This window comes from Temnothorax nylanderi, unplaced genomic scaffold (assembly GCF_030848795.1).
Source record: "Temnothorax nylanderi isolate EJ_2023f unplaced genomic scaffold, tnyl_v1.0 TNYL_tig0034_pilon, whole genome shotgun sequence".
Taxonomy (NCBI): Eukaryota; Metazoa; Arthropoda; class Insecta; order Hymenoptera; family Formicidae; genus Temnothorax; species Temnothorax nylanderi.
The window spans coordinates 1274598-1302236 of record NW_027249096.1 but is presented as its reverse complement, the minus strand read 5'-3'; the positions used below and the strand labels follow the sequence as shown (position 1 = coordinate 1302236).

General features: G+C 47.9%; 1 protein-coding gene across 8 annotated transcripts in view; it reads right to left on the bottom strand.

The window, feature by feature from the left end:
* Ten-a (tenascin accessory) overlaps positions 1 to 27639 on the bottom strand; it is a 442890-nt gene that overhangs the window by 68697 nt on the left and 346554 nt on the right. The window contains exon 1 of one of the 8 annotated variants that reach the window (XM_071703195.1): positions 12575 to 14761. The exons of the other annotated variants lie outside the window; for them this stretch is intronic. Within the exon in view, the coding sequence (XP_071559296.1) occupies positions 12575 to 12630 (56 nt within the window). The 5' untranslated portion in view covers positions 12631 to 14761. Of the gene's footprint in view, positions 1 to 12574; positions 14762 to 27639 lie in introns of those variants that run through there. 8 annotated transcript variants of the gene reach the window in all.

The window sequence follows — 27639 nt, the reverse complement described above, 5'->3', positions numbered from 1 at the left end:
CGCGGTATGAAGTTATACATTATTTATGTTTACGATACCGTCACGTTATACCGCCTCACTTCAAATTTTCAGCGACGCTGAAATTGGCTCCGCGTCGTTATTCTTTGGTTTATGATGTAACAACGTCATTGAAATCGTTCTTTATTGCACTATTTCCTCAACATCGATTCTATGTATACGCATCGCGGAATGCATTTGAAATATTCGTGAATTGAAGTATTCATTCTAAACGATCGCGAAAGAGAGTTGTTACTGTTACGTGTAATATACGTTTGCTTAGATATCCCTTTATGGAAAAATACCTGATATATATAAATCTTAATTAAACGTTTCCAAATGCGTTACTCTAAAAACCTAATGTAATCGCTTGCGATTAATATTTCAGATAGTATTGTCGCGGACACACAAAAGTCACAGTCTCAACAGAGCCTCAAGTTAACTGCACCAGTATGTTTTCTTTGACTTTTCACGGTCGGTCCAACTTGAACTATCGGGGCGACAATCTCGCGGTTTACGATGGACTAACATCATTAACGTTCCGCGGAGTGACTCCTGAGACGAGACCGAGCGTAGACCTCTTTCATCTGAAATTCTAGCTACCGACGTTTATCCACTGCATTATCTATTTATACCGGCGGGTGCGCGCCCACGATTTCCCTCTTCTTATCCCTTCGCCACCGTCGCTGCCGCCGCGCCGCGCCCGCGCCGTTCGTTGCCGTCGCGACGACGATGAGAGCGGATCTCAGAAGCTCGCGCGTCGGTGGTTATGCTTCGCCAGCCGCGGAAAATTTTCGAGCCGCGTTTCCTGTCATTGGGAAACGTCGTGCCGGCGAAAGGCCTGCATTAATCATGAGGCTCGAATCCGCGGGATCCGGCAGCCGTGGCGCAGCGCGCCGAGCACGCCCGGAAAGCGATTCCCAGTCGTTTATTATCCACCGTAACGAGAAACGTCCGGGTGCCTTCCGCGGGCAAATTTTCGATACGGCCGCAACACAATTGCGTCGGGTGTATCTTGTCGGAAGGAATTCGATGATATAATGCCAACCTCGAATGATATATAGAACGTCGCGAAACTCCGATCAAGTTTAAAGATTCTTTGATTAATTTCGAATCGATTCTTTCCTAACTAGAAATAAAATTTGATTTAATAAAAAAAATTCAGCGTGCTCACACGCTTTGCTCGATCGCCAAGATTATGCGCGTTTCTCGCGCACGTATCGTATCCTTAATGCTTTTAAATATTCTCGCATTCACCGTCGTTATTCCTGCTTCATCGTTTATCGGCGTTAAAATTCCGGTTCCCGCACGAGTTTTATGCGCCGCGATGTCGCACCGTAAAAATTGATCGCGGTTACATGCAAGATTTATCAAGCGTTGCAAGAAGTTGTACGTACGTACGGTCAAGAGTTTCTGGTGGAAATACACCCGCGAACCCCAGTTCGAAGCCGCGAAAGTTTACGAACCTGAAATTCGATGAAGAGCTCGTCTCGTTTACGCTGGCTTGTCCGTCGCGCGATTCCTTGCTCCGCGTTTGCGTTCGTCTCTTTTCGCTCTCTCTCTTTCTCTCTCTCTCTCTCTCTCTCTCTCCGCCGTCCGTACTTTCAACTCCCGTGACCGATATTGATCCGCCAACGTGGCGCGGGGCCGCTTCGGTTATTACTTTGTACCCATATAGAAAGACATGGCTCACACGTGGTGGCCGAAATGTGATACAATATGCAGTCATACATTGTGTTTTATAATGCGTAACCCGCAATTAATAATCTTTTCTCAAAGTTACGACAAAACTTAGTCGTCGTAGAAAAAATTAGGATTCTTGGGATAGCTCTAGGATACCTCATATGATAAATTACACTGTCTTATATCAAATTATCCGTTGTAAAGAAATGTATTGTATAATGCCATACTGCTATATTTGCAAAGCGTCTCTTAGCAAAAAATGTAATAAAAAACACAAAGCAATAAAATGTAAAATGTCTCCGGGGGTGTGTTCAGGGGAAGTGGTAATTTAGATTTACCGATACGCGCTGGCAAACATTAGCATAAGTGCAAAGTACTTCGTACTATAAGTAACTTCGTGTAACGACTGCGTGTCATGACTATATAAAACTAACCAGCAGGGGACAAGCATCAGATGTTGTATAGTCAGTATAGTACTTTTTAATGGTAATCTTTCTTGTGAAGTTCGATGAGTCGCCATTGTCTACCGGAAGCTATCAAGGAGGTGCGTGAATGTATTACGTGTATTACAATATTAATATATGTATATTAATAACGTTCGTTGGGACCGAATCGGTTCGTGATTCGCGCAACGCGCAGGGCGTCGCATTACAGAGACGCGTTATACTATTCTCCTTTCTCCCGCTTTATAAACGTAATGACCGCGCATTTTCAAAGTCCCACGGAAACGGCACTTCGTCGCGTCTTCCATTTCGGAGAGCGTGGCGAGCTTCGATTCAATTTCAACGTTCCAGACTGTGGACAGGCGGAGAATCCGGCACGGGGGACGAGCGGGGGAGGATGGGATTTAGTGGAAGGGAACGAAATGTAAGAGGTTAATTGGAACAGATAACTGCGTCTGCGTGTGTCGATGTGCTCCTCTACCTCCCTGCTCTCACCCTCCTTCAGCGCATCCCTTCGGCACCGCCACTTCCCCTTTCTCCCTTTCACCAGAGCCCTCGGTCACATTTTATCCAGCTCTTCGTTTCTTTTTCATCTCCTGTCGTGCAGTCCGCCCTAACCGAATCCGCTGTTACTTCCTTACGTGCGCCGTAAGCGCTTTCTCCTCCGTCGCATCGATGTGGCCGTCCGTCATTAACGGTTAACGGCCATCGTGAGGTCGTACCGTCGTCGAGTGCGGGGCATCTATTTAGATTAGGATATACATAATGCCAAAGTATACACGGACGCCGACCGAGAGGCCGCGGTAAAGATAGAGATCCCTGGAAGAAGAAGAAGAGAGAGAGAGAGAGAGAGAGAGAGAGAGAGAGAGAGAGAGAGAGAGAGAGAGAGAGAGAGAGAGAGAGAGAGAGAGAGAGAGAGAGAGAGAGAGAAGAAACGATGAGAAAAAAAGAGCGGAAAGCGATGCCGAGGAGCAGCCGCTACGAAAGAACGCCCTGGAGAAAACACGCAGCGACTATTCAGCGTCTGACCAATCCATCACTTCTTACAATACAGCTCGTAGTCAAGTGTTCGATCTTTATTTTTTGTATCGCCACCAGAGTTTTTCGACCTGGTTCCTGGTGTGAATAAAGTGAAAAGAAAGAAATCGCGATCTCCCCTCTGTTGCTATTTCCTTAAAGCGTGGCTAATTTGCGACGAGGCAGCGGAAGGAAATCGCGTCGTCACGACATCCAGATCTCGAGGCTCAAGTGCCTCTAGAGTCGCAGATAGGAGCAATGAAAGGCACACGGACGTCGGTTGAGTTAGAGCGCGCCGCATCGTCGGCATTTACATCGCCGCCGACTTGGCCGCGCGTTACGAGGCGATGAATTACTTATAACCACCTCGATCTCACACACCCACGTGCGCGTCTCTCCGGTCGTATCCTTTTATCTTCTCTTCTGACTACCATCGCGTCTCGCCCGAGCGTGCGCCTCGGCGTATAAATATCGCGCATTTATAAGCAGTCGGTGACACTTAGTTATCGTGGGATCGCTAGCGGTCGCGCGTACTCTGGCTTCTCTCTCGTGCTTTTGCGCTTAATGACTAGAATATTCAGAGATTCTCGAATATAAAAAAAATACCGATATATTTATAAAGAAGCAGAAAGCGAAAGTTATCATTTCGCATTCAAAGAATTGCGGTTTCGGTTAGCAAGAATTTTTCTAGAAATAAAAATTATGGACTATTAGAATTTATATAAATAAAAGTTTATAGTAGGATGTTTAGACGCGATGATTTTGTTGTTTAGAAATGCAATGCTTGATCGCCTTATCAATTGCGCTTATTGTTAGCTATGCAGGTCCTTGCACTCGCGACGTTCTATGATCGCGATGTCAACGTTTGTTGTTTTCGATTTCAGATGATGGATTATACATGGACAGGATGGCGACTTTCGCGACGTGAGGGGATGTTCACTCGGCTCGCGGGATTGTGTCTCTTTGTTGCGACGCTTGTCGCACAAACGTACTCTATCATTACACGAAGTTCATAGGTTCGCTATGTTAGTAACGATCAGCAAGTTTTTGCTAAACTTTCCTGTCACGTTCGCGGTCTATAATATTCGTTCGAGGTATAGCTCAGCCTGAACAGATATTCTTTTCTATTTCATACGCGACGAATAAAAACTTCTCGATAGCACTCGCGTGATGCAAGTTAATTTAATCTACTGCATCTGTTAAATATTTAAAAGACAACGGTACTTACTCGGAATTTCGTTTAAATTTGTAATAATCCAGACGTCTTATGCGTACTGATTTTTTACTATAAATAGATTTTTATTTATAACTGAAATTTTTCAATAATCATTAGTTTATGATCTCAGAATTACTTTTTTGTCATTACAAAAATTTGAATCGATAAATTAACATGGAAAGAAAATGATTAAAAATAGTTAAATCGGCCGACGTTCCTAAAGAAAATTTCGTTCGATCGCGATTCACGCTCTTCACTGGTAGATAAGATTGCCGGACGGTTGGTCGTTGACTCAATGACCGTACAAAAGGCTTTTTGCAGGTCCAAAGACACGAGGCAAATGGAATAGCGAATCGGAGAGTGGAACGGAACGATTGTAGCAATCAAAGATCAGATGCCGTGCCTGGACATGGTCCTTCGTCCTTGGGACGAATCCCCCAACGAGGGACGAGCAATCGTTGGAAAAACGTAATCTCGCGGAAAAATATATCAACCGATGTTCCCGGAGAATAGAAAAAGGTTGGCTCGCATGAATGTCGAAGTGAGTTGGCCGGAGACGACTTAATCAGATTCCTTGAATACTCACGAAATATCAAATATTAAACAGCGCTATTTAGCAATCGTCTTTATGTTTCATTTGATGTCTTCCGGCAATTCCTATCCACCGCGCCGTTCATTGAGGAGCTCGCGCCCGGTTTGTACGTTCAACCGCCTAACGAGCGGAGTTTACGGAAAGGTCCCCCAGCGGGGCGCAGACATTGCCGATAATAAAGGAGATTGGCTCTAAATTACGAAGTCCGCTGCAGACGGTCCCGCGTTAAATGCCTCTCAGCGACAGAACAGAACAGTCGCCGAATCGGTTTCTATAGTCGGTAGGTGGTCCGCTTCTGTATTCTCCGTTCGCGTTCGCGAGAGAGACTCCGTTTCCGTCTTCGCCCGTGTCTCGCAGTCTCGATTTACCGGAGGCAACGAATGGAGGCCAGAGGCGTAGCTACCCCGGTTCCGACGGTCTAAGGGAACTTGGAACTGGAGTTCGAGGAAAAGAGGCACTTCTTGCTACGTCCGTGAACGGTGGAAGTGGTAGTTGGGGTCCCCCTCCCGATTGTCTCCCGACAAGCCCGGGAGGAGCTCCACGCTCCTCCTTAAACGACTAATTGCGTAATTAAAAGAAAGTTAATCCGAGCCGCGAAAGCGACGTTCGTTGCATAAACAGACGAGGAAATCCAATGGCGCGTTGGAAATTGAAGAAGAGAGGGCGGACGACGCGGCGAGACGCGTACACGTGTGAGTGTGTTCGTGCGGAGGCGACGAGTAATTTAACGCCCGACGAGATTTATTAAAATTCGTTTTGGATATATCCATGCGGGTGTGCGGTGCGTCGAACGTATGGCCGGTCAGTCACCGGACTAAATGGTCCTTTGTGTGTCAGCGGATGCGCTAGCCTGTTGCCAATCCGCTGATAAAGTTCATAACCCATTATCGGCATTAACGTAATGCTGCACTTTCGAAAATATAGCATACAATGGAGATTATCTGGCGATGCGAGCGAGCGAGTGAGCGGGCGCGCGCGCGCTCGAGGGACCGGGGCTTTGTATCGATGCAGTGCACGAGCGAGGAAAATTAATTAATTAATTCTCCGAGGACGTCGAAGCTGACGCAAGATAAGAAAGCTGATAGAATAATGTAGCATCTCGCTGTGTTTAATACGCCGGAGTAATTAATTTGCTCCAAAGAGTCGTTCGCCTTTGTGCTGTTACAAAAGATATTAGTGCCTCGGCCGGGCGACGTTTGCGAGGAAAAATCGTAGAGGGAACTCGTAGAGGTGGTCCTTAAATGGTAGACAATTTTCACAAATAGCATAGAAAATACAATGCGCACGCGAGCCATTACGGTGCAGCCGGATGTGAAGCGGTAATAATAATAGAAACGGCGAGAAATCGAAATGCTGTACACGTGACGCAGTTGCATCTACTGGCAACAGTAACGCTAAGAAACACAAGTTTCGAAATTATGAATTTCTTTCAAAATGAAAGATATAAATATTACTTTTACCTTTTTAGAGTTAATAATTGTCCTTCTACAATCCATATCTAGCAGCTTACGGTTAAAGCTAATATTGCCGTACGTATCTTCTTACAAGAATAATCCCATATTATGAAATTTACATTGAGATCACATACGCGAGAAATTTTACGAATAAGTTATTGTCACGTTATAAAAATACGCAGAAAGAGATCACTATTTATTCAGTCAAGTCGAGAGTATCGCTTAGTAAACATTTTAAATATAAAAGAAATTGATATATAATATAAAAATATACTACATTATTGCTGCAGAATTTAGAGAACAAAGGCATATTTTCCAGAGATAACATATTCCCTTTGCAATTAATCCTGTAATAAATAACGACGAGATTAAGAAATGTTTAGAAATCCGGGATATTATGGGACATTTTCACATTCATTGGATGTGCATGTTGCGTAGAAAAATTCCCCATATATCTTGACTCTGCCTTTTTCCTATTAGAAAAGTATTAGGTGCGAATCGTTCGGGCGGAGTAAGTGCGAAGAAGCGGATCAAGGGACGACTAAAACCCCGAGTCACTCGAACAGCGCTGGTTGTTACTCGCCACGGGGGTGGCGAGGATGAAAAATGCGTGGTGGTCAGCGGCGGAAGCGAGAAAACCTTCGGACGGAGGCGGAACGCGCGCGTCGGAATCGCTCCAGGAGGGTGGCGAAGTAGGATGGGAAAAAGAAGACAAGATAGAGAGACAGAAAGAAAAACGTGGGGGAACACGCATGCGTCGATAAGGACAGGATACGGAGTGGTTTAAGAGCGATGGTAAAAGTGCGGTGAGATATCCGAGCGGTGGAGAGCGGAGGCACCGACATGTTGAGACGATGGAACCGTGAGCTTACACAAAGAGGGAGGGAGGGAGAGAGAGAGAAAGAGAGGCGCGGCGAAGCGGAGGAAGAGAAAGAGTAGGTGAACACAGGGGGAGGCGCGAAGGTAGCAACACGGAAGAAGAAGAGAAACGGAGGGCGATGGAGACGGCGAGTCCGGGGGGGGGGGGGCAAGAGTTGGAAAGAGGGTAGCGAAGTGACGGTAGGAGGATAGGGTGTACGAGGAGGGGCGCGATTGAGCGTGGTTGTAGGCGAAAGATACGAGGCGGAAGCTACGAACGCCCGGTCTGGGAGTAGATTTTACGAAAGCTAAGGCGGCCGCAGGGGGCAGCGGTGGAAGGCGGCGGGAGCCGCGCACGATGCGCTACACGAACTGATGTCCCTTGAGGTCAGCCTAGCGTGACTACCTATCAATTGCCGAGACTGCGTCTGGGCCGTCTAAGTGACGCGGCGGTGTGTATGTACACTCGAATATATTCCAGAGGTATTCCCCACGTCGATTCGCCGCAAATGCGTTCGGGTAGCAACGCGCGACCGCTCGAACGTAGCTACGTGCACCCGACCACCGCAATTTCAAGATTCTTATCCCGCAATACTTTTAGATATATCGTAAGTGCAAATTATTTGGAAAACCGTCGCAGAATATATATATACATATATTAGACATGCATGAAATTTTTGCGATAACAAACTGAATACCCGATTATTTATCTGCCACAGGAAAATCAAGGATTTTATCACTGTCCTATCGTTTATCATTATACCTCGCATTCTCCACGTACTCGGTCCTGCGCATGTTAAACGGCTTACATACCAGAAATTTCAACAAACGCACGTAATAAATCGCCGTAATGTGGTGCAAAACCTGGAATTGCAGGTACTGCATCAGTTTTCCCACCGAAACGTTGATCGATGCTCTTACATTCCCGCAATCAACGCCGTGTCGCCCCTCGGTTCCCAGAAATCGATCCCCGCCATGTGCATCATCAGGAGCAGCGGCATAATAAAGCGTTCCGACCCCTTGAATGCGGTTAATTCCGCCACGTCTTAACGGGCTTGTACGCGGAAACGGAGTCTATCCTAGAAGACGGTCTCGTTTCCACTCGCGGCGGTTCTAGGTTCTAGGGGCGTTCAGGAGTTTCCCCTACTTGTCGGGGCTGGTAAATAAATGCGAGTGGAGGTGTTGTTTACACGTTCTCGCTCACCGCGATGCGTCACCGGACGAAGACATTTTTTTCTTATCAAACTTCCCCGGTATAACGCGCGATAGCGTATCTGAGATCTACGAGCGTGCGCTCGGTTTGTTTCTTTTTCGCATGTCCCGTTCGGCATGGGGGTACCCCGAGCGATGGAGTGACAATGTGTTTTCGCCCACAAAACGGTCCCATTAATAACCGTATCGCAGCGGGCTGATTTCGTTAATTAATAGTGACGCGGAAGATTACATTCGCGCGTCGACTTCCACGCGAGCCGAGTCGAGCCAGGTGGTCGATCGTTAGCAGTTTCGAGTCCAATGGGAATTTCAGTTGCCATGGCTCTTTTTATTTATGGCATCAGCACGGCACAAGAAGAGTAGAAGTGTTTAGCACCTTGTAACCTTTGGGTATTTCGCGAGGTAGGCGAAATACTCTCCATTAGAAGCGTTTTTTTAGGTCAAGCAAAATTCTAAGAATAACTTGTCTCTAATATCGAATATATGAGTTTTATAATGAACTCGTTGAAAAGTGTATAAAAAAGTTTTTATCATTCAGCAGACCTCTGAAAAGTTTCTTTCACAGAAAACCTCGTTGAGAGTCAGTAGTTTAGGGTGTTCTTGATATTTGATGACTCGCAGTTTTGCCCTGAACTAATAATTGCTCGAGAAGTACTGCTACCGGAAGATAAAGACGAGCTTTGCTTATTCAGCAAAGTGTGATTTATAACGTTTCGCAAAATATATTCCATGTACATATAATTCTTTATACTCTATAGTGTAAAATCACACGGAAATATAATGGATAGATTAATATAGAATATCACGATTAATAAAACACGCTATCGTTCTTCCCTCGCGTCATCTCGAGATGTATTATGAAGACCGCGTGGAAAAGAACCGAACTCGTTGGTTAATCGCTACGTTCTCACGTATCGGTGGCTCTAAGCGGCGGCGGGCCCGGCCAGAATACGATTTGTCACGCCGATATATCGAACGTGCTCGCCGCGCGCCGCGCGTAGAGAAATATCATCGGTGTACCAATATCCTGGTAAGTGGAATATTCCGGTGGGAAGAGAAGTCGTACCATCGCTCATCCAGTGTAGCGTAACATAGAATGTAAAACCCTTATCTCCACCGAGAGAATTCTCCGCGCACTTTTCTCTCTCCACCTCCCTCATCTTTTTTCTTTTCCCTCCTCCCCGCCCGTCAGTCTCTCTTTCTCTCGCGCAAGAAGTATCTATCACTCCTTCGCGTTGCTCTCTCTCGGCACCACTCTCTCGGTCGTACCCTTCTCATATCGCGAAAAACCGCTGCGTCTCCAGCGTTACGCTACAGTCGGCTAATATCGAACGATGGAAATCGTTCGCTCGCGTCTGTAAAATTCCCCGCGACGTTCTCTTTCGGTGTCCCCCGCTCGCATTTCACCGACGCGGAAGCAGTTTAGGATATTATGGAAATACGATTTCCATTCTTCACGCTGCCTATCCGTGCAACGGTAGCTTGCTCTGCCTTCCCCGTTCTCCCTTCCTTCGGTTCCTTTCTTCACCGTTCAACCGGGGGCGATTCTATCGTTCCGTCGCGTTGTATCCGCCACTGGACTCCGAGCGAATACGCGTCGTTACGGGACAAACGGTAAACGAGGTAATGGTGCCGCCGCGCGTTACGCGATGTGCATAAAATGGAATCTCGGCGTTAGGGAGCGTCGCGGAGTGGTGAGAAGGACCAGCGACGAGGGCGGTCGAACTGTGCCGAGCGAAAACCAGGGCACGAATAGTCGGGAGAGACGTGGCCGCGCTCAGGGAAGAGATAAAAGATAGACAACGACGGGAGGAGAGAGAGAGGCGAAAAAGTGCTACCGAACGGAGAAAAACGCGCGGATGGAGAACGGGAACGAGAAACGAGAAAGAACGAGTCGCGGCGGAAGCGGCAAAGCGCGGCGATGAAAGAGGAAGAGGAAGAGAGGAAGAGAGAGGATGAGAGAGAGAAAATGGGGGAGAAAGAGAGACAAAAGCGGAGAAGAGAAGTTGCGAGGGGGTCGCGTAGGTGCAGCTATAGCGGGTAGTTGTTGGTAGAGGACAGGGTGATGCATGGCTATGGGGTCGCCTGCTTCACCGCGAAATGTCGGCGCCGTGCAGCCGCCCCGCGCCGCACGCCTTTTACATACTCGACGTACCCTCTCTAAACCCGCCTCTCTTCCTCCTACCGTCGCTTTCTCGTCCTATGCTTCTTCGCCACCCTCGTCGCGGCTTCCTCTCCTCGGTATCACTTTGTTTGCCTTTCCCGCGGCGGGCCGTCGCGTCGTCGTGCGCTGCCTTACTCGCGTACACACTCTTCTCGCCCCCGTGCGTGCATATATCGATCGCATGCTCGGGGCCCTCTCTCTCTCTCTCTCTCTCTCTCTCTCTCTCTCTCTCTCTCTCTCTCTCTCTCTCTCTCTCTCTTTCTTTCTCTCTCTCGCATACCGCTCGCTCCCGCGATGCATGCCGCGTTGCTGCATCCTTCCCTTGCCGCGCGTATCTCGGGTGTCACTCGCTTGCGACGACAGAATCCGTCGGATTACAACGTGTGTTTTCTACGAGCCGCGGCGAACCGCGCTCGCTAAGACTAACGCGCGCGGATTTCCGGGCTGCTTTGATTGCTCTTGGGGGGCAGAACGCGGCATGCGTGGATTTCCGAGTTCTAGACGCTCGTCGTTACCCTCCGCCTGTTTGCTTTGTGTCTCCGCTCGCGCGGTTACGGAGAGACAGACATCCTTGCCTCTACCGCGCGCATATTTTGCGCGCTCGTCAAGATACGGGTAAAGGGCCGCGTTTCGAAAGGCTCTCAACGGTGTTTCCGGCGCGCTGTAATGGTGCGGTTACGGTATGCAGTCGGTCCGCTTTGCGTTAATTTTAATTACGGAACGCCGTGTGAATTTATGCGCCACTTTGCATACTTCGCGGGCGTTGCCGTAGAATTTTGGGAGATCTGCTCGCTCCGGGACGCGCCGGGCGCCATGAATGTATACGCACTGACGCGCGGTTTCGAAGACATATTTTAGTCGCGCTCGTTATCGCGTGGCGAACAGGTTGTTGGGTGCGCCGAAACGACGCAATGCGCGACGTCAGAAACTGGGCTCTTGAGGAGCCTGAATATTTCTGAGGGAACAACGTGGAAGATGTTCCCCTCTCGTTTCACTCGTCTCAAATCCCGTCTTCAGTGCACCTCTCGCTCGTTCGGTATCGATCGTCGTATACGCGAGGCGCAGACTTGAAACGAAGGCGCGGGCTTTCGGCTTCGCGTTCGTCCACGATACACAGAGGACGGCGAAGATTGCGCACGACGTTCCGTGCTCGCTGTAGCGAAGCGCGCGAATCTCGGTTCGACAGTTTAAGATCCGTGACGTGGAGGAGAACGGACGGCACGTCGAGCGAAAAACAAAGATGGGTAGTAAGGGGCTTGACATGTCGAGTGCATGCCGCGGACCGATATAGCTCGCAGCGCACTCGAAATACAGTGAGGTTCGACGGGTTCACGCTCGAAGGATGGAGTTAATGACGGGTCGTTTCGAGGCGCACGTTGATATCGATCGACGCTCAATGGCACACTTGATTTAAAATGGCGAATTTGAATAATAAATATGAATAGCGCAGTCGGTTGATTCAATTTAATACTTCAATTATTTTTGCATTATATGGAATTGCCAACAGGCATTTAAGAGCCATGAAATAAGGTAATAATTAATTTCAACATATCAAAATGTAGAATTGTTCGAAAACTTATATATATTCCTAATTTTCTAAGAGAGGAAATTATAAAATGCGAACCAATGCATCTGAGATTTTTGACAGTTCAGTTGTATCAGAAAAAAAAAACATCTCGTGTACGACTTATCTTTACGTATATAAATTTATAGAATGGGGAGGGTTCGAGTAACGATCCGACAGTTTCCGTACTTATTGCAAAACCACAACTGCTTGTTCATATTCCGCTGAAGGAGCCCGTTGGGAACGAAACGTTAATCGAGTTGTAAGTGCGAAACTTCGATCTGTAACCGTTCGGAACTATACCTCGCTGCAGTTTGCCACTCAACAATCGTCAATACGAAATCCGGGCGCATAATCGTAACAACGTCTCTTACCGGACGTGACGTCGTGGTAACGGCGGCGGCACCGGGTTGTGAAAGTTATCCATCATCGAGTACGCGTCGTGCTCGACGGACTTGTGATCGAGGCCCTCGAGATGGTCGAGACGCAGCAGCTCGGCTTCCCGCGGCGAGTGGAGCTCACAGTGGGCTACGTGGAGCAACGGCCTCAGGGAAGAACCGCCTTCGCATCGTTGCTGCCGCGAAGGCGGCCTCGCCACCTGACGGTCTAGACCACCATCCGCAGCGTGGTGTTCGTCGCCCCAGACCTCGAATTCACCCGCCGCCGAGTAGTCGCCGAATCCGCCGTTGCCCTTCACCGTTGCGCACTTTGCGGTACCTTCGGGGCCGAGTCTGGGGCAGGAGGAGCCCCTGATACCCCGTTCCCGCTCGACCGCGTCCTCGCGTCGCTTCTCCTCCTTCCGACGATATTTCACGAGGTACTCCTTGGTCGGCAAGGAGAACGACAGGCTACCGCGACGGGTGGATCGTCGGGATGTCAGATTTCCGACGGGCGCCGCACGATTGGCATCCAAGTCCCGCGACGAGGCAGTCAGCTTCTTCGCGAGGATCGTTTCTACGATCGCATATCACAGGTTCACGCGGGACGGACCGATTACCGTGACACGCTGCCGTCGTCCTCGGAGGTGACGTTGATCGAACTCGCCGCGAGTCACGTTCGCGAGTTCATTGATCCTGGACGTTCACGGGTGAACGCTTCGGCAGACTTGGTCCCGCGGGGAGAGAGACTCAGGACGCACGGGCGCGGGAGTCGTTTAATGTTAAACACATTCCACGTCCGCCGCGTAGCAAGGAGGTGGAGTGCCAGAAGGGTGCCGCAGACTCCGCGCTACACCGCTCGCACGGCCGGCAGGCAGGCAGGCAGGCAGGCAGGCAGGCACGACGACAGGGGGAGAAACTCGCGTACGCAAACTTTGTTATCGATCTGTCAACGCCAGCGAGAAAGTTCAACTTCCTCCCGCGAGCGATGTTCGACACAGCGATTCCGCGTGACCCGAACTTGGCGTCGATCCTCTTCCTCGACGATCTCGGCCGACACTCTCTCGAAACGTGCTCTGGATCGTGAACGAGCGTTATCTTGCCCGCGAGACGTCCTTATATCCGACGTTCATTCACCAACGGTTCGGCAGGTACTCCAAAATCGTGCTCACGACACTCCACAGAAAAAAAAAGGAAAACACCACTATCTGACCGGCTACGTAATTTCACCACCTAGCCACTTGGACGAAACGACTGAAAAAATCCCGAGAGGTTGCCGGCGTATCTCCTCCTCGAAGCCTGGTTGGTACCGTCGAGCGAGTCGAATGGCTTTTCAGCCCCGGTGCAGCCCCGTGCGCACAGCGAATTCCGAGCGCGCGTTCAAAGGTAGGCACGTTCGGCGCGCGACGTAGAATTCAATCTGCACGTTTCGGAAAACTGCGATCAGCCGGTTACGCTCTGCGGGCGGCGCGCGCTCGCGGGCATTCTCTTAGCCGCGGGCGCTGTCGGTGCTCGATTGTGTGAAAACTAATTGGGTCAGCGGGCCGAGAAACGCACGCAGATCTCGCGCGGTTGTAGCTGCTGGAGAGAGCGGCGTGGAGTAGAGCAGCTCCGAAAATCCCCGGGCTTTATGCCGACGGGACGCGTCAGCGGAGGATAAGGACAGACCGTCGGACGTCACCTATATGGGATTCTCGCGCGCGGCGACAGAACTTTCCGCGACAGCGCTCCGACTTTTCGCGAGGTCGATCGGAGCAATTTCCTCCGCTCAGTCCGCTCCCTATCCGATTCCGAAGTGTCACGTCGGAGTTGTCCGACTGTTTGTCGACTCTCCGAGACTTCCCAAAGTGATTTAGCTGTCGGCTTCCGGAGAAGAATCGCCGATCGCTATCGGGAGCCAACGACGCGGTCGTTCCATGGGTCGCGCGCGACGCTCCTCGGAGTTTCCAATTTTCACAGCCGTGGTGACGCGTGAATCGGGGCGCGATTAAAAATCGCTCGTTGTTGCCCGTTTGTCCGTTACCGGGTGCCGCGACCGGACGCGGGATGTCTCCTCCTTTCGCGCACGACGACGGACGGGGGTCGTTAATCTCTCTCGGCTGGTCGCGCGGAGACGCTGCGAGTGCGAGAACGGCACGCAACCGCGGCAGCTGCGGATCAAAGACTGAAGGCGCCGCAACGCCCGGCACGAAGTGACACTGAACGTCCCCACCATCGTGCGAGGCCAGATTCGGCGCGTGCGCCCACGCGCGTCACCAACCCTCACTTCTCCTCGGGGGCTGGAGACTCACCCTCGTTTCGGTATTGCGACCCTTTGCGAGAGAACGCCGCCACGCGGAGGGTGCGGTCACTACTCGGATCGTCGCACCGTGGTCGTCGGCCCTTGATGATGCGCCTTCCATAAGGGTCGCGGCCGCTTGGGTGTCGATAGCATAAATCTACTCGTTTCACGGATGACGCGTAAGAACGCGATGGCGCCGTAGACTCCGAACATTTTTCGCCCCTTCTCACTTATTTTGAACACACTTTTTATCGGAATGCATATAAAACTGTTAAATGACAAATTTTAGTCTCAGAGTACACTCGATTTAACGTGATGTATATAAATAAATTTCTTTTCGTACAATCGTTAAGATGTTTGAGATATTATTTGTACCACCAAATTAATATTTAAATCTCTGATAAAGACGGAAGATAGTGATGTATAAAATGGAGTAACGTTGTTTAGTATTTAACATATGAGACAAATATTCCAAAATTTTGCGTTTAGATCGCTACTGAAATGTCATAAAAAAAAAGGAAAAAGCTGCGATTAAAGACACGCTATTGCCGGATTTAATTTGATATCCTAGGTTTGTTCTGCCGCAAGCATAAGTTTTCGAGGTACTATATAGATGCAGTCGCGGACACACGTAATAGACGTGTGCACGTGTAATGCTACCCTTGCTATGGCCGAGCGGCGAGAAGAGAAATAGCGATGCGCGTGCGCTACGACAGGGATAACTGGAGAGACGGGCTTGTAAAGAGAGAGAGAAAGAGAGAGAGAGAGGGAGGGAGAAGGAGAGAGCTGCATGGTGGTGGATTTCGTGGACGTCGAGCACTTGTATTTTCGATTCGGGGTCAAAGATCGCGTCACCGCGACCCCATTTATTTAATGCGTCCTTAAATTAATTGATGTGTTGTGCACCGTTACGCTATTTCACTTATTTTGATATAAATAAACACGCTAAGTCTATTTTCATTCCTTATCCGTATTTTTCGATATTAATTTAAACATGTACTGAAGAAATTGTTGCAATACTGCGACTTAAGAAAGATTGATCTCGATTAGACGCTAAGTTATTTATATTATAAGCGGACACATCCCGAAAAATCTAATTTTAATTTAAACAAAGTTTATTCACTACATTTAATAAATGTTCTATTTGTTATTATTTCTGAGGATTCACTTAGCAACGTAAAAGTAATTCACGTTACTTTCATTCCACGCTTCACAACAGTTTCATGCCAAGCGATTCTGTAACCTGCCAAAAGTGATTAACATCGAATTTTGTTTAACGCAGAGCCCTGTATCAACCTGCAGGGTATACTCAGCTTAGTAAAGTTATATATATAACTTTCATTATTAAAATGTATTAACGGTAAATCCGATTAACTATTTTCATCGCGTGTTTCGTCGATAAGTCAAAATGCAACAAAATTAAAATAAGTATCAAAGTCTTTTCGATAATAATACCTTTTACGCGGGGTACTTTTTAATACAAAATAAATTTCTCAGAAAAGTAGATGCTTTAATAATATTCCTAATAAAAATGCAACTCGGTAATGATTCCACGAATCTTCTATACGCGGAATTCTTATATATAGGTCAATTCAGATAAGTCATTAATGGCATTTTAATGCTGAAAGGCGTTCTTATTAGCGTTCTGGATAAGCTTCTCGCGTGAAACTTATTCTCCGTGAAAAAAAAGCAAATAAAAAGTCTCTTCTCAGCGAGAGACGCGACGTAGATTCGCGTAGAATCATCGGGCGCTTTAATCGCCCGACGCCACTTCGCTCCCTCTCATAACACAACTCGTGAGAACGATCGGAAGGAAGTTTAATTATCTCTTCAGTGCATCGCGCCCCGCGGTCGTTGATACTCACTCCGCGCCTGTGTGCACACATGTACGCGCATCACCCTCACCTAAATACATATCCACAAATATGTACGCATGTATGCGCGCGTAAACGTTCGTTCAATGCGCGCGCGCACACTCGCGCGTTCCTGCGTCGCGTCGACGTTTGAGAGGTAGGAAGGAAGATGGATGGAGAAGTTGTTTTATCCCCTGTTGTGCATCCGCCAAAATCCACCGCGGTAGCCTACAACGTTTACCCTTTTAGCGGCGGCGGCGGCGGCCGCCGCCGCCACCACCCATTGCCACTCTCACGACGTTCACCATTCTTCGGTGCCCCAAACTATCGCCCCGGAACTCCGGAACTCCGGGCTGGAACGCGCGCGTCGTGTGTACGCGCGGGTAGATGGAACACGGTCTCGTATGATCCTGGATGGGCGGGAGGGGTGCGGAGTGAGGACGGTAGAAAATTTGCGACAAGCTCTTTGATGTTGCTTAAACAGAAAACGCCAGCTACCACCCACCCCGTCCCGTGTCGCTTTCCGCGCACCCCCTTGCCGCGTCATGGCGTAGGACCTTCCTTCCTTCCTTCCTTCCGCCCTTCGTACCTCGTGTACTTTCCCTGCTGTCCCTCCAGCGCCTATACGTAAAACGTCGGACGTCTTTGAATCCCGCCCTCTCTCTCCTCCTATCCTCATTCTCCTCGTCGCGCCCTCTTATCGTGCATCTCCTTAGTTCTTTAGTCCTGGTCGCTTTGTGACGCGTCTGCCTGCCTGACGACGAGGACGAGGACGACGACGACGATGGAGATATCGCTTACCCTCCTCCGTGCCATAAGCACTCATTTGTTCTCCTTATCTCCTCGATAGTCACTTCTCTGCCTTCGGGACGGCGACTTGCCCGGACGTGCGGGAGCGTCCCCGGCTTTCTTCCCGTCTGTCGCTCGGTGGACGACCCTGAAGACGTTCTGCATTGTACAGGGCGGGCTTAACTGACGGTAGTGAAATAAGGAAATAAATTGAGAAAGTGAGAGCCATTTCCCAAGGTCATTTCGAAGGCATCGCGAAGTTATTCAGAATTTTTAACCGTCGTGAAACGCGCCCCTTTTGATGTAATACCTCTGCGATGTTATCGCTTCGGGGCAGATGGTGGTTTCCTTTAATTGAAGTTTCCCTGTTATGGATTTTCATGTTGCTTTCCAGTGACTCGTCTCGCGATGGAGTTTAACATACAGATTCATAATATTTTGCGAATTGTCTTTCCACCATTTGCGATATATTACATTACTATTTGATGGAAAATAATTCTAGAAATGTATGCTTAATAAAATAATAAACAAGTATGCAAGTAAGTCGATGGAAAAGCAAACTAAATATTATTCCATGTAATATTTGTATGCAATAATAACTTTTTGCTCGTGTTATTACTTTACTCGAGCTTTCTAATTAAATTCGAAATTCGTTTATATTATCCGGCATGTGTAAACGTTGTCGCCTAATTTTCTTAAGTTCATTAATTGAATTTTAAAGTAATTTTCTTAAAGGCTTCTCCATTTGGAAATCCAGCTGCACAGTCGTATATAGCGGGAAACACGCTAGCAAAATGAATCATCTTATGCGAATTTCATCCTTTTGTATTTAACAAATCCTGATCAATAACGCCTTGTGACTGTATTTCTGCACAATTAACAATACTTCGTTATTTCATTGATGCGTTCTTGCGACATTTGCTGCAATGACATTATAATACGCCCCAGTTTCGCCGTTTATGTACCGTATGGATCACATGCGATAGCGTTATACGCATGCATACGTCGGATTACGTTGCGTATCGTTTCTGCGGTCGTGACATACAGCGCGATGCAAGCTTTCAGTGGACATTCTATTTGCATGTCAAGAGAGAGAAAGAGAGAGAGAGCGAGAACAGTTTACAAAATCTCGAAAGTAATAACTTGATATAGATAAGAGAATTAAGTTAACTAAATAAAATTCTTAACGACATTAGAAAAGTGCTAAGTGCAAGAGTAATAATACCTTCAGAAAAATCTCACTGCTTGTGCGAAAGATGCAAACCGTAATATATCAACGTTTTACGTGCTAATAACGGAACAGTTGACTTTGCTTCACAGGAGACCGCCATCGAAAGCTTCGAGAGATTCGAATTATAACATCATGGCAAGGAGAGAAAGAGAGCACGTCGTCATTACTGACGAACCAATTTTCTGCGACGCGCGTTACATCTCGAGTATCCTCAGTGGGATTTACCGAGCTGCGAAGAGTACCCAAAGATGTGCCACATAGACCGTAGACGATCGTGGCGAGAATGTGACCGCGCGAGGGAGTGAGAGAGAGAAAGAGAGAGGGAGAGACAGAGAGAAGGCGGACGGAGGAGAAGTCAGCGGAAGAATGGTCGATTTCATATGAATGCATTCCATGCAAATGCGCCGGCGAAGATAGAGAGTAAGAGGGGAAAAAGTTGCGGAGCACAACGGAGGGACGCGCGGGGGGATGGAACGTGGGGCACGGCGATGCGAAGATAATTGGGTGAATACATTTGGGCCTGCGGTGAGCCCGGTGGAGGAGATATATTCCTCGACCGGGGGCCCGTCCTCCTGCATTATGCACGCGCGTACGTACGCGACATACACGCGGGAAGACGACACAGCTCCGCGCACGTACTCCGTTCGAGGGAAACGAGCTCCGCATTGGCGATACGACCGAGTCTCAGGTAGCTGATTTAAAAAGGAGAACGACGGGAAGAGAGGAGAGATTCCCTCTTCGAGGACCTCGAGCGAGTACATCGCTCATCGCTCTCGACCATTGTCTCGCCCCGGCGAGTGTTCACTTTGGCGAACGGTCGATAGTCGAGAGGATTGCGAGACCCATTCTTGTATGTCCGTGGTCAACTGATGCCTTATATCGAGAGATCCTTCCACAAGTGCGGACGAGATAATAAAAGAGAATTTATCTATAGAGAGGAGATATATATAAAAGCGACGCGAACGCCACTTTTTATATTTTCTGCGAAAAAAAAGGAACGAATTTGCATAGAAGTTAATTCCTAAAATAGTTTGCATATGGACGCGATCTATATTTTTCGATAGAAATAAAAGGGAAAGAAAGAGATAGCGAAATCCATCGTATCCCATGTTTTATTTGTATTGAGAAAATACGAATGAATACATAACGACGTCCATGTGCAAACTATTTTAGGAATCACATTCCATGCAAATCTGTCTATCAAGCACTGTTCAAGTCTCAAACTATTTTATGTATGAATATTTTCATTGACAGTATCTTGTCAATGAAAATAGATGAGAAATGATACACCATGGACGTATTTCAGTCAATGCCCGTTAGATATGCACATAGCGTAACAGAATCGGTCGTTTATGCTCGCAATTCCGCCGAGATGGATCGAGTTCACGGTCGATCGGCCGAGGGGATAGGCTTGATGATTTAAAGAACGGAACGGCAGTAAGGAGCGTCCGCGGAGGATCGTACAAGCGCCCTAGATATGCCATACACTGGGCCATTGTCTAAGCCACGATCGCTCATTAACCGCGCATAACCGGCGCCCTGCTCGCCGCCGGGTGACGAATCGATCCGCGAAGTCTGTCGCGCCGCGCCGGGCTTCTCTCGTTCGCGTTCTCTCGGTTCGGTTTGGAGAGGCATCCCCGGCGCGGCTCGCTTAATATCATATCCCGGCGGATATTATGATGTCCGCCTCTCCGCGCGCGCGCGCGAGAGAGAGAGACCGGTTTACCTAGCTCCGGACGAGCGGCGGCAGGCGGCATAATTCAAATCAGGTCCTGCGTATTGCATTTACCGCCGCGCCGGCCTCGCCGATAACGCAGCGGCGTTTGGCCGGATGCCAATCTCGTTCCCCCGCGGACATTCCCCGGGGCCTCTATCTCTCCTTCCAGTTGTACGCTTCTCTGCAGTTCGAAAGACATCGGAAGTGCGAAAGGTATATCGACCGCGTGTGCGCGCGGGCGAAACTTTATTTCGCCTTCTGAATAATCTGAGGCTCGGAGCGAACCACTCCCGACAATTTGCCTTCGCTCGGCTCGTGTTGTCTCGAACGTCCTCAGTATCGTCTAGCCTTTTGGATTGTGCGTCGTGAACCATGCTCGAGAACACCTAGCGTAGCGTGCTTTGTCTCGATGGCGACATAAAAAAATTCCATATGTAGATCTTATGCACACTGAGAAAATTGAAAGTGAAAAGATTTTGTACTACTATTAGTGCTGTAAAATATACGGATATGTATATTAAGTTCGATGATCAGGACAAAACGACACGACTCCGTCGTGCGTGGAAGCGCGACAGTAGACCCGAGTTCGTTCGACTGTCAAGCGAAACGACGATATCTCCGCGTTAATCTTGCAACACGCGGGCCGATCGAATCTACGAGTGATCGGAGTCGGTATCGGCGAAATTCGCGAACTAATAGGACTGACCCGACCCGGGCTGCGGGTCCATTAGTAAATTGAATCGGCCATTAGCGAGGCGGGCACCGGGATACAGACGCTTCTCCAGACGACCGACTTTAAAGGGGATTCCACAATGGAGATGCCCACGCACCGTATCAGGTTGGCATAAACGCGTAATCGTACGGCGAAACTGCGTTACACGTATGCTCTCTCTATCTCTGCGCATTCCATATCTCTCCGCCACGGGCCGCACTGCGGCGTTAATCTGCTTTTACGTTCTCCACTTGCCTGTACGCGAGCGAGCACACACGTATGTGGCGCACGCGCGATCACGCGCCTCGGTGTGCCGAAAGATCGCGTGGAAGTAGGTGGGTAGAGATACGTATGTACGTACACGTGCGTGTTTCCGGTGAGCATAAAGAGCTCAACCGAGATCGCGGTTGCTGCTGGGTGCAGGGTGACTGGGCTCTCTTGCGGAAGCTCTCACTGGTGCCCGACTCACTGCAAATAAAGCCTCACCCGGCCGGTTTGTTTGAAACATTGAGCAAACGTCGGTTGTTTAACCGGGCGGAGAAGCTAGACAACGCTCGAACGGCGAAAGAGATAAAGATAGTCGGGAGCGGAAGAGAGAGACAGAAAGAAGGGCAGAGAGAGAGAGAGAGAGAGAGAGAGAGAGAGAGAGAGAGAGAGAGAGAGAGAGAGAGAGAGAGAGAGAGAGAGAGAGATGAGAGAGAGAGAGAGAGAGAGAGAGAGAGAGAGAGAGAGAGAGAGGGGAGTAGAGGAAGGAGGATGGAGGACAAGCATGTCTTTAACCCTCCAACGGTGCGCGAATCCTTACCGAATCTATTTATTGGCTTGCTTCTGGGAGGAACACCGGTGCGCATTCAGCTCGTCGCGACGACTACTGAAGACGCTAAGACGGATTTACCGGAGAGTAGCTTAACAAAGTTCGCTTGAGAGCGCGACGAGCGAGTCTGCGTCTTATCGGAGACTTGCGTGACTGCGTCGGTTATCGGGCTCTTGGCGGAGTTTACTCGACTTTTTCGGCAATGATCACGAAGTGAGGGACCCGTAGCTCTCTTCTTGATAAATAATGTACGTTTGTGTCGACTTACAGCACGATGCACCGCGCGGCCTAGAGATCTCGCAAACAATCATGTCAAAGATATGTAGGAAGACTCGCTTTGACAGTTGGAGTTCACCAGACAACATTATTTGATAAAGTGTCAGCAACGATAACACATCGATCGGTGTAGCTTGAAGATAAAAAAAATCGTGCGTATTTAATGATACGGCGATGCAAATCGAGATAAGCCAAACAGTTTGTCAATTACATTATACGATCGCAAAGTTTTATATCTTTATAATTATAATTGCAGGATCTCCAGAACTACCATGATTTCGCATATTCTAGAAATATATCGACAAACTTCCGAATGCGGTTACGGGTCCGATTTCGCTATTTTTGTCAGTGGCCCGCCTTCGCGATATCTGCCACTGGAGAGAAATAAAGCCGACCGGCGCGGCATCCCTCGATCCTATCCCCGTGGCGCGATATTGCGACGTAGGGGTGGCCGTGGATACGCGTTTACAGGCTCATCCATCCTACTCTGCGGAGACGCTCCCCCTTGACGAGGAGTGCACGACGGGCCCGGGTTATAAAAACGTTATTGTTCTCCACGCACACGCGCGCGCGCGCGTGGAGAACGAGAGAGCACTCGCTCGATCGAGGATCGTAATGCCGACGAATGTCTTTCCGTCTCGAACGTGATGCTTTCTCTCTCTCTCCCCGCGTGCGCATTTTATACGTGAACACCTCGTTTTCTCGCGGCATTTCACGCCGCCGCCGCCGACGACGAAATCGATAGCCATGCAATCACGTCCCTCGCGAATTGTCTGCGCATTGATGTCCCGAGTGAGACCCAAAACAGGAGAGTTTCCGGATGTTCCTCTCAAGACGCCCCCGTTTGCTCGATTTACCTCTCACATAACTGACAAACGCGACTGCTTAATGACTGTTTAATCTCTCGTTTATATACAGTTACAGTAAGCCAGTTTAGACTCCGTCTGCTAACCGTCCAATTATAAATTCTGCTTTGACGCCGTGAACAAATTCAATCTCTTCCATCGTAAACAAATGAATATTTATAGGGAAAACTGATGTGTTACGTATGAGCGAACAAATCGGAAAAACGTAACAATATGATTTTTTCATTTTATGAATAATACAAGAATTACAAGCATTGATTCTAGAATCTAATTTTATCTGCAAAATTTGGTGTGATTCTTTTACAATTCTATCCTTTTAGAAGTGAGAATTTTTAACGAGAACGTGGCTTGTAGTAATTCTCTGTTAATATATCTACAAGATGCCAAAGTGGATTTTTGTCTCTTAACACATCTATAATACATAAATTATTTTATAGACGTTACAGTAGAGAGGAAGCTACCTTCTCACGACATCTTAACTATGTACCGTCGTTTGTGGAGCCGGCTTCGCAACGTATCGCTGCTTAACGGTCTGGAAAGCGAAAGACCATTACGGGGAATCACACGCTCGATGACACTCTTCTACTTAGGAAACCATATTAGGTCGGCCTGCCGAGTGCTTAAATCACCGCGCGCGATTCCGAGGTGAAGGGTCGATCTGGATTTATGTGCGGTTACCGCGGTCACCGTGAGCCATTGGAGGGAGATTCGCTTTCCCTCCTGTTACTCTCTGTTGCCACGAGAGACCCGCGGGGTATGCCGAGATTTTTTCGAGGGAAGGTGCCCCTTGTTGTGCGACGATATACTTAAAGCTTTGTACAAAATTTTAGACTCTGGCGAAACTCTCGCAATTCTAATCTCTCTTAAGTTCTCGTAACATTTATTGCATTCATATCTGCAAATTTTCAAAACTGTCAAATAACATCGCCTACAAAATTTCTGAACAATGTGTTATAAAATGTATGAATTTAAACGTAAAATATAAAGTAAAAAAATAAATAGCAGAGTTTCTTTATATAGCTTTTTTCGGTAAGAAACTCTGGAAATACTTCCCAGAGTTCATTGGTTCTGAAAAGATATGCGTTCAATATGGTTCTCCCCTAAATCGTTCGACTGTTCGTGTCATTTGGTAGATTGCCCGGAAGCCGTATAAATGCGTATGCGTGACACACAGTGGGAATTACGCGTGTAGATCACGATGTGCCGAGAAAGAGTACAAGGGAATTACAAGAGAGTGTGATACTTGAGTGTTTCGATCGAATGGTCGTAAAACGATAGCGTGTTGCATGTATCTGGCTAATTGCCGCTGTCACTATTACGAGCTATACAATTTTATGCCGATTTGTATCCCCGCTATTTTACGCGCATTGATCGCGCGAAGAAGCGTTATGGGTTAATCGGTAGTTACAGGCCACATTTTGCTAGGTCGCTATACGTCTTGCATTACATGGACGAGCCGAAAATAGCGGAACATCAATTTTCTAAATTACAGTAACTCGATGAGGATGATTGATCGCTGGCGTCAAATTTAGCAAAGTTATAAATTCATTTCAAGAGACGGCCCCGAGATGACTATTACAAAACGCCCCACTTAATATCGATCTATCCGCAGTTGCGGACCCGCGTGGAGGCTTGCATTAGCGAAATTTCAGGGCGAGTATTGTGGGATATCTTCGGCGAAGATTCGAGAGACCGTTCCTAAACGGCATAAGTTCCGCGGGGCACAAAAACTGGAGGAGGAGCGCTTAACGACAATGGGTATGCAGATAGTATGACCCGGTTTGCCGAGAGGGACGACGTAATTAAGGGTGTCTCTTCCGAAGGCATGGACGACCATTTGTTTTAATAAGATGCTCGCGGAACTTGGGTAAAGCGACTTCTTTTTAGAAAAGTGAGTTGCTCTCTTTTCCTCGCCTCGCTTTTTCCCCAAAAAATTACGAACGTTCACGATCAATGACGAGTCTTGGGTCGTCTTGGGTCGGACTTGAGTCGCGGTTAGATAAGTGAATAGCCGATATCGCGTTAACTGCAGTAATTACTCCACGAAGTGATTCAAACGTTCGTTCGTTCGGAACTGAGAATTAAGTACGGCGCAGAGTTTTTGCGCAGGACGCGTGATCAACGAATGAATCGTTTAATGGCCTAGCTGGCCCGGTGGCGGGGGGAGAGGATTTAAGGCGAAAAACCAGGACAATTAAACCGTACCGATCGATAACTTCTAATTAAAAGCGTAGCGGTGTCGAGATATAGAGTTAAATCTTTTATAACTCGTAACTTGAGAATTTTGCGGATCGTGTCTAATTTCGTAGCGGCCGAAATGAGATTTTCGATCTATCTGTGCTACTAAAACGCATTCATAAAGAATATCTTTATCTGAATTAATTTACCGTTCAGCATGCCGTTACACGCCGTTGCAGCTTTCAAAACGATCTTGATGCATAGTAATACACAAAATGTTACACGCTAATATAAAAGATTCATCTTTCTATATAAATTAACCCCTAATAGCTACGTGTCGTTAATGCCTCTACACACAAATCTCCGATCTCGTAATTATGCGAATATATCGCACATCACCGTTCAACGAAAGGAAGGAGAGAATAGCAGTGTAACGGCGATCCACCCCACCACCACTCGTCGTCGTCGCCGTTGTGTTGTCGTCGTCGAGCAAGGTTCATAACACGACACGTGGGGGGTGCGAGAATGCGGCTGGGGTGGCGCGCGCGATAAAGGCGGGCGAAATACAGCTTTTCATAGGGCACCGCGCAGGATGCAGATAAAGTTAATGGGATTTTATCGGGACGCGGCGCAATCTTAGGTTGCTGACCAGGCTGGACGGCGGACGCATGAGTCGAGCTTGGGGTCGAGCAGCCCTCTCGCTTCTCCCTCTTTCTCGCCCTCCCGCGTGCTCCCTCGGACGCAATTAATAAAAGGATTCTCTGCTTCCATCGCGCGCCCCCGACATTCGCGTCGTGCGTTGGCAATGGCCAATGTCGAGCGACGTGACGGCAGACATCACTAATACAATCACGTGGTTTCCGGACAGCACCCCGTCGCGTCGGCAGGCGAGTGAAGACGACTTGCTGGATGCGCGAAGTTGGCAATTTCATCTCGCGGAAAAAGATTCAGGGATGTTGCAAATTACGTAGCAAAAAAATGCGAGTAGATATGTATGAACATTTTTCTTTAGCACAGCAAGAGGAATAAGAGAAAAAAAATCGGAGGAAGAATTTTTAAATTAAGTAAGTCTCCATTTAAATTTTAATTAAGTATTATCCTAATCGAATTTCACGAATCTCACTCAAATCTCTTCGCGAAAGAGAAGTAACGAAGTTTCTCTTATAAAAAGAAAGTTACTGCGATTTTTCAAAAACGATTGATATGAAAAAAGTTGTCTTTGCATCTTTGCATTCCCTAAAAGATTACATAATTGATTTCTTTTTAAATTAATTCGAGGTACATATTGATTTCTAATCTATCATCGTTGTTTATGCGTATTTTCGACGAATCTTATAAAGACGGTGCTCAAGATAATTAATAGGGGACTCCGGGGGCTTGGATTTGTTTACTCAGGCAAGGATTGACCGCTACGTGAAGGCACTCAACTTCCATCGTTCGTTTCGGGACTGCGGCTCGGCCCCGGCCATTCGTTTCCGTTGCGACCTGCAGATTTCGGCAGGGGGTTGGCCCTCGCATACGGCCACCCTCGCAACGGACGAGTCGAAGGGTCGCGTAATTAATGCTGCTAATATACTCCGGATCTCTCCCGCCGGTTTCGACACTCGCGCTCGCCTGTACATATCGGGGCGTGAGGTAATTTCGCGAGGGAGGATGTTAATTGCATCGAACGGTCGTTTCCTTGATTTTGATAGATCGGCCCGTGTCTCGGAGTTGCCGTCATCGTCGATAAACCCGGAGAATAATGTCTTGAGGCTGTCCGATCTAATCCTGCTGGGCTAGGAGATGTATGGTGTTATGACCGCGTATTTACCTTGCACCGTTTCTCTTCGATGTTTACAACGGAACGTTCGGTCCGTGATTCCTTCTCTCCTTCTTTCCGACCGAAGAAAAAAAAACATTTTTAAATCCGGAAAGCTAAACGATGGACGCTGCACACGATAGGCGGTTGATATATTCTTAGGCGTGGCTTAAATATTGCAGGATGTTGCTTAATAAATTTCAGTATATGGTTGTTTGTACATATCGCCAGCTGTGATTAGTCTAAACTCTAAACTTCTAAAGTCTAAACACCACGGGATAAAACTTCTGATGCAGTCTTTCGAAAAAAGTAAGATAATATCTCTATCCTTAATATATCTTTTAAAGAGAATTATTTCTCTTTCGAATTTTATTTGGCAGCGCAATGTAATATTTTCTTACCTATACATCTTAGCATAGAAGGAACGTTTTCATTATTTCGGAGCCCCCCTACTGTGACGGATATTACAAACGCCGGTCGTAAGCTCGGCATAAATATAGTAGTGTCGTTAACAGACCTCTATCGTCTGTCAACTGTTTCAACG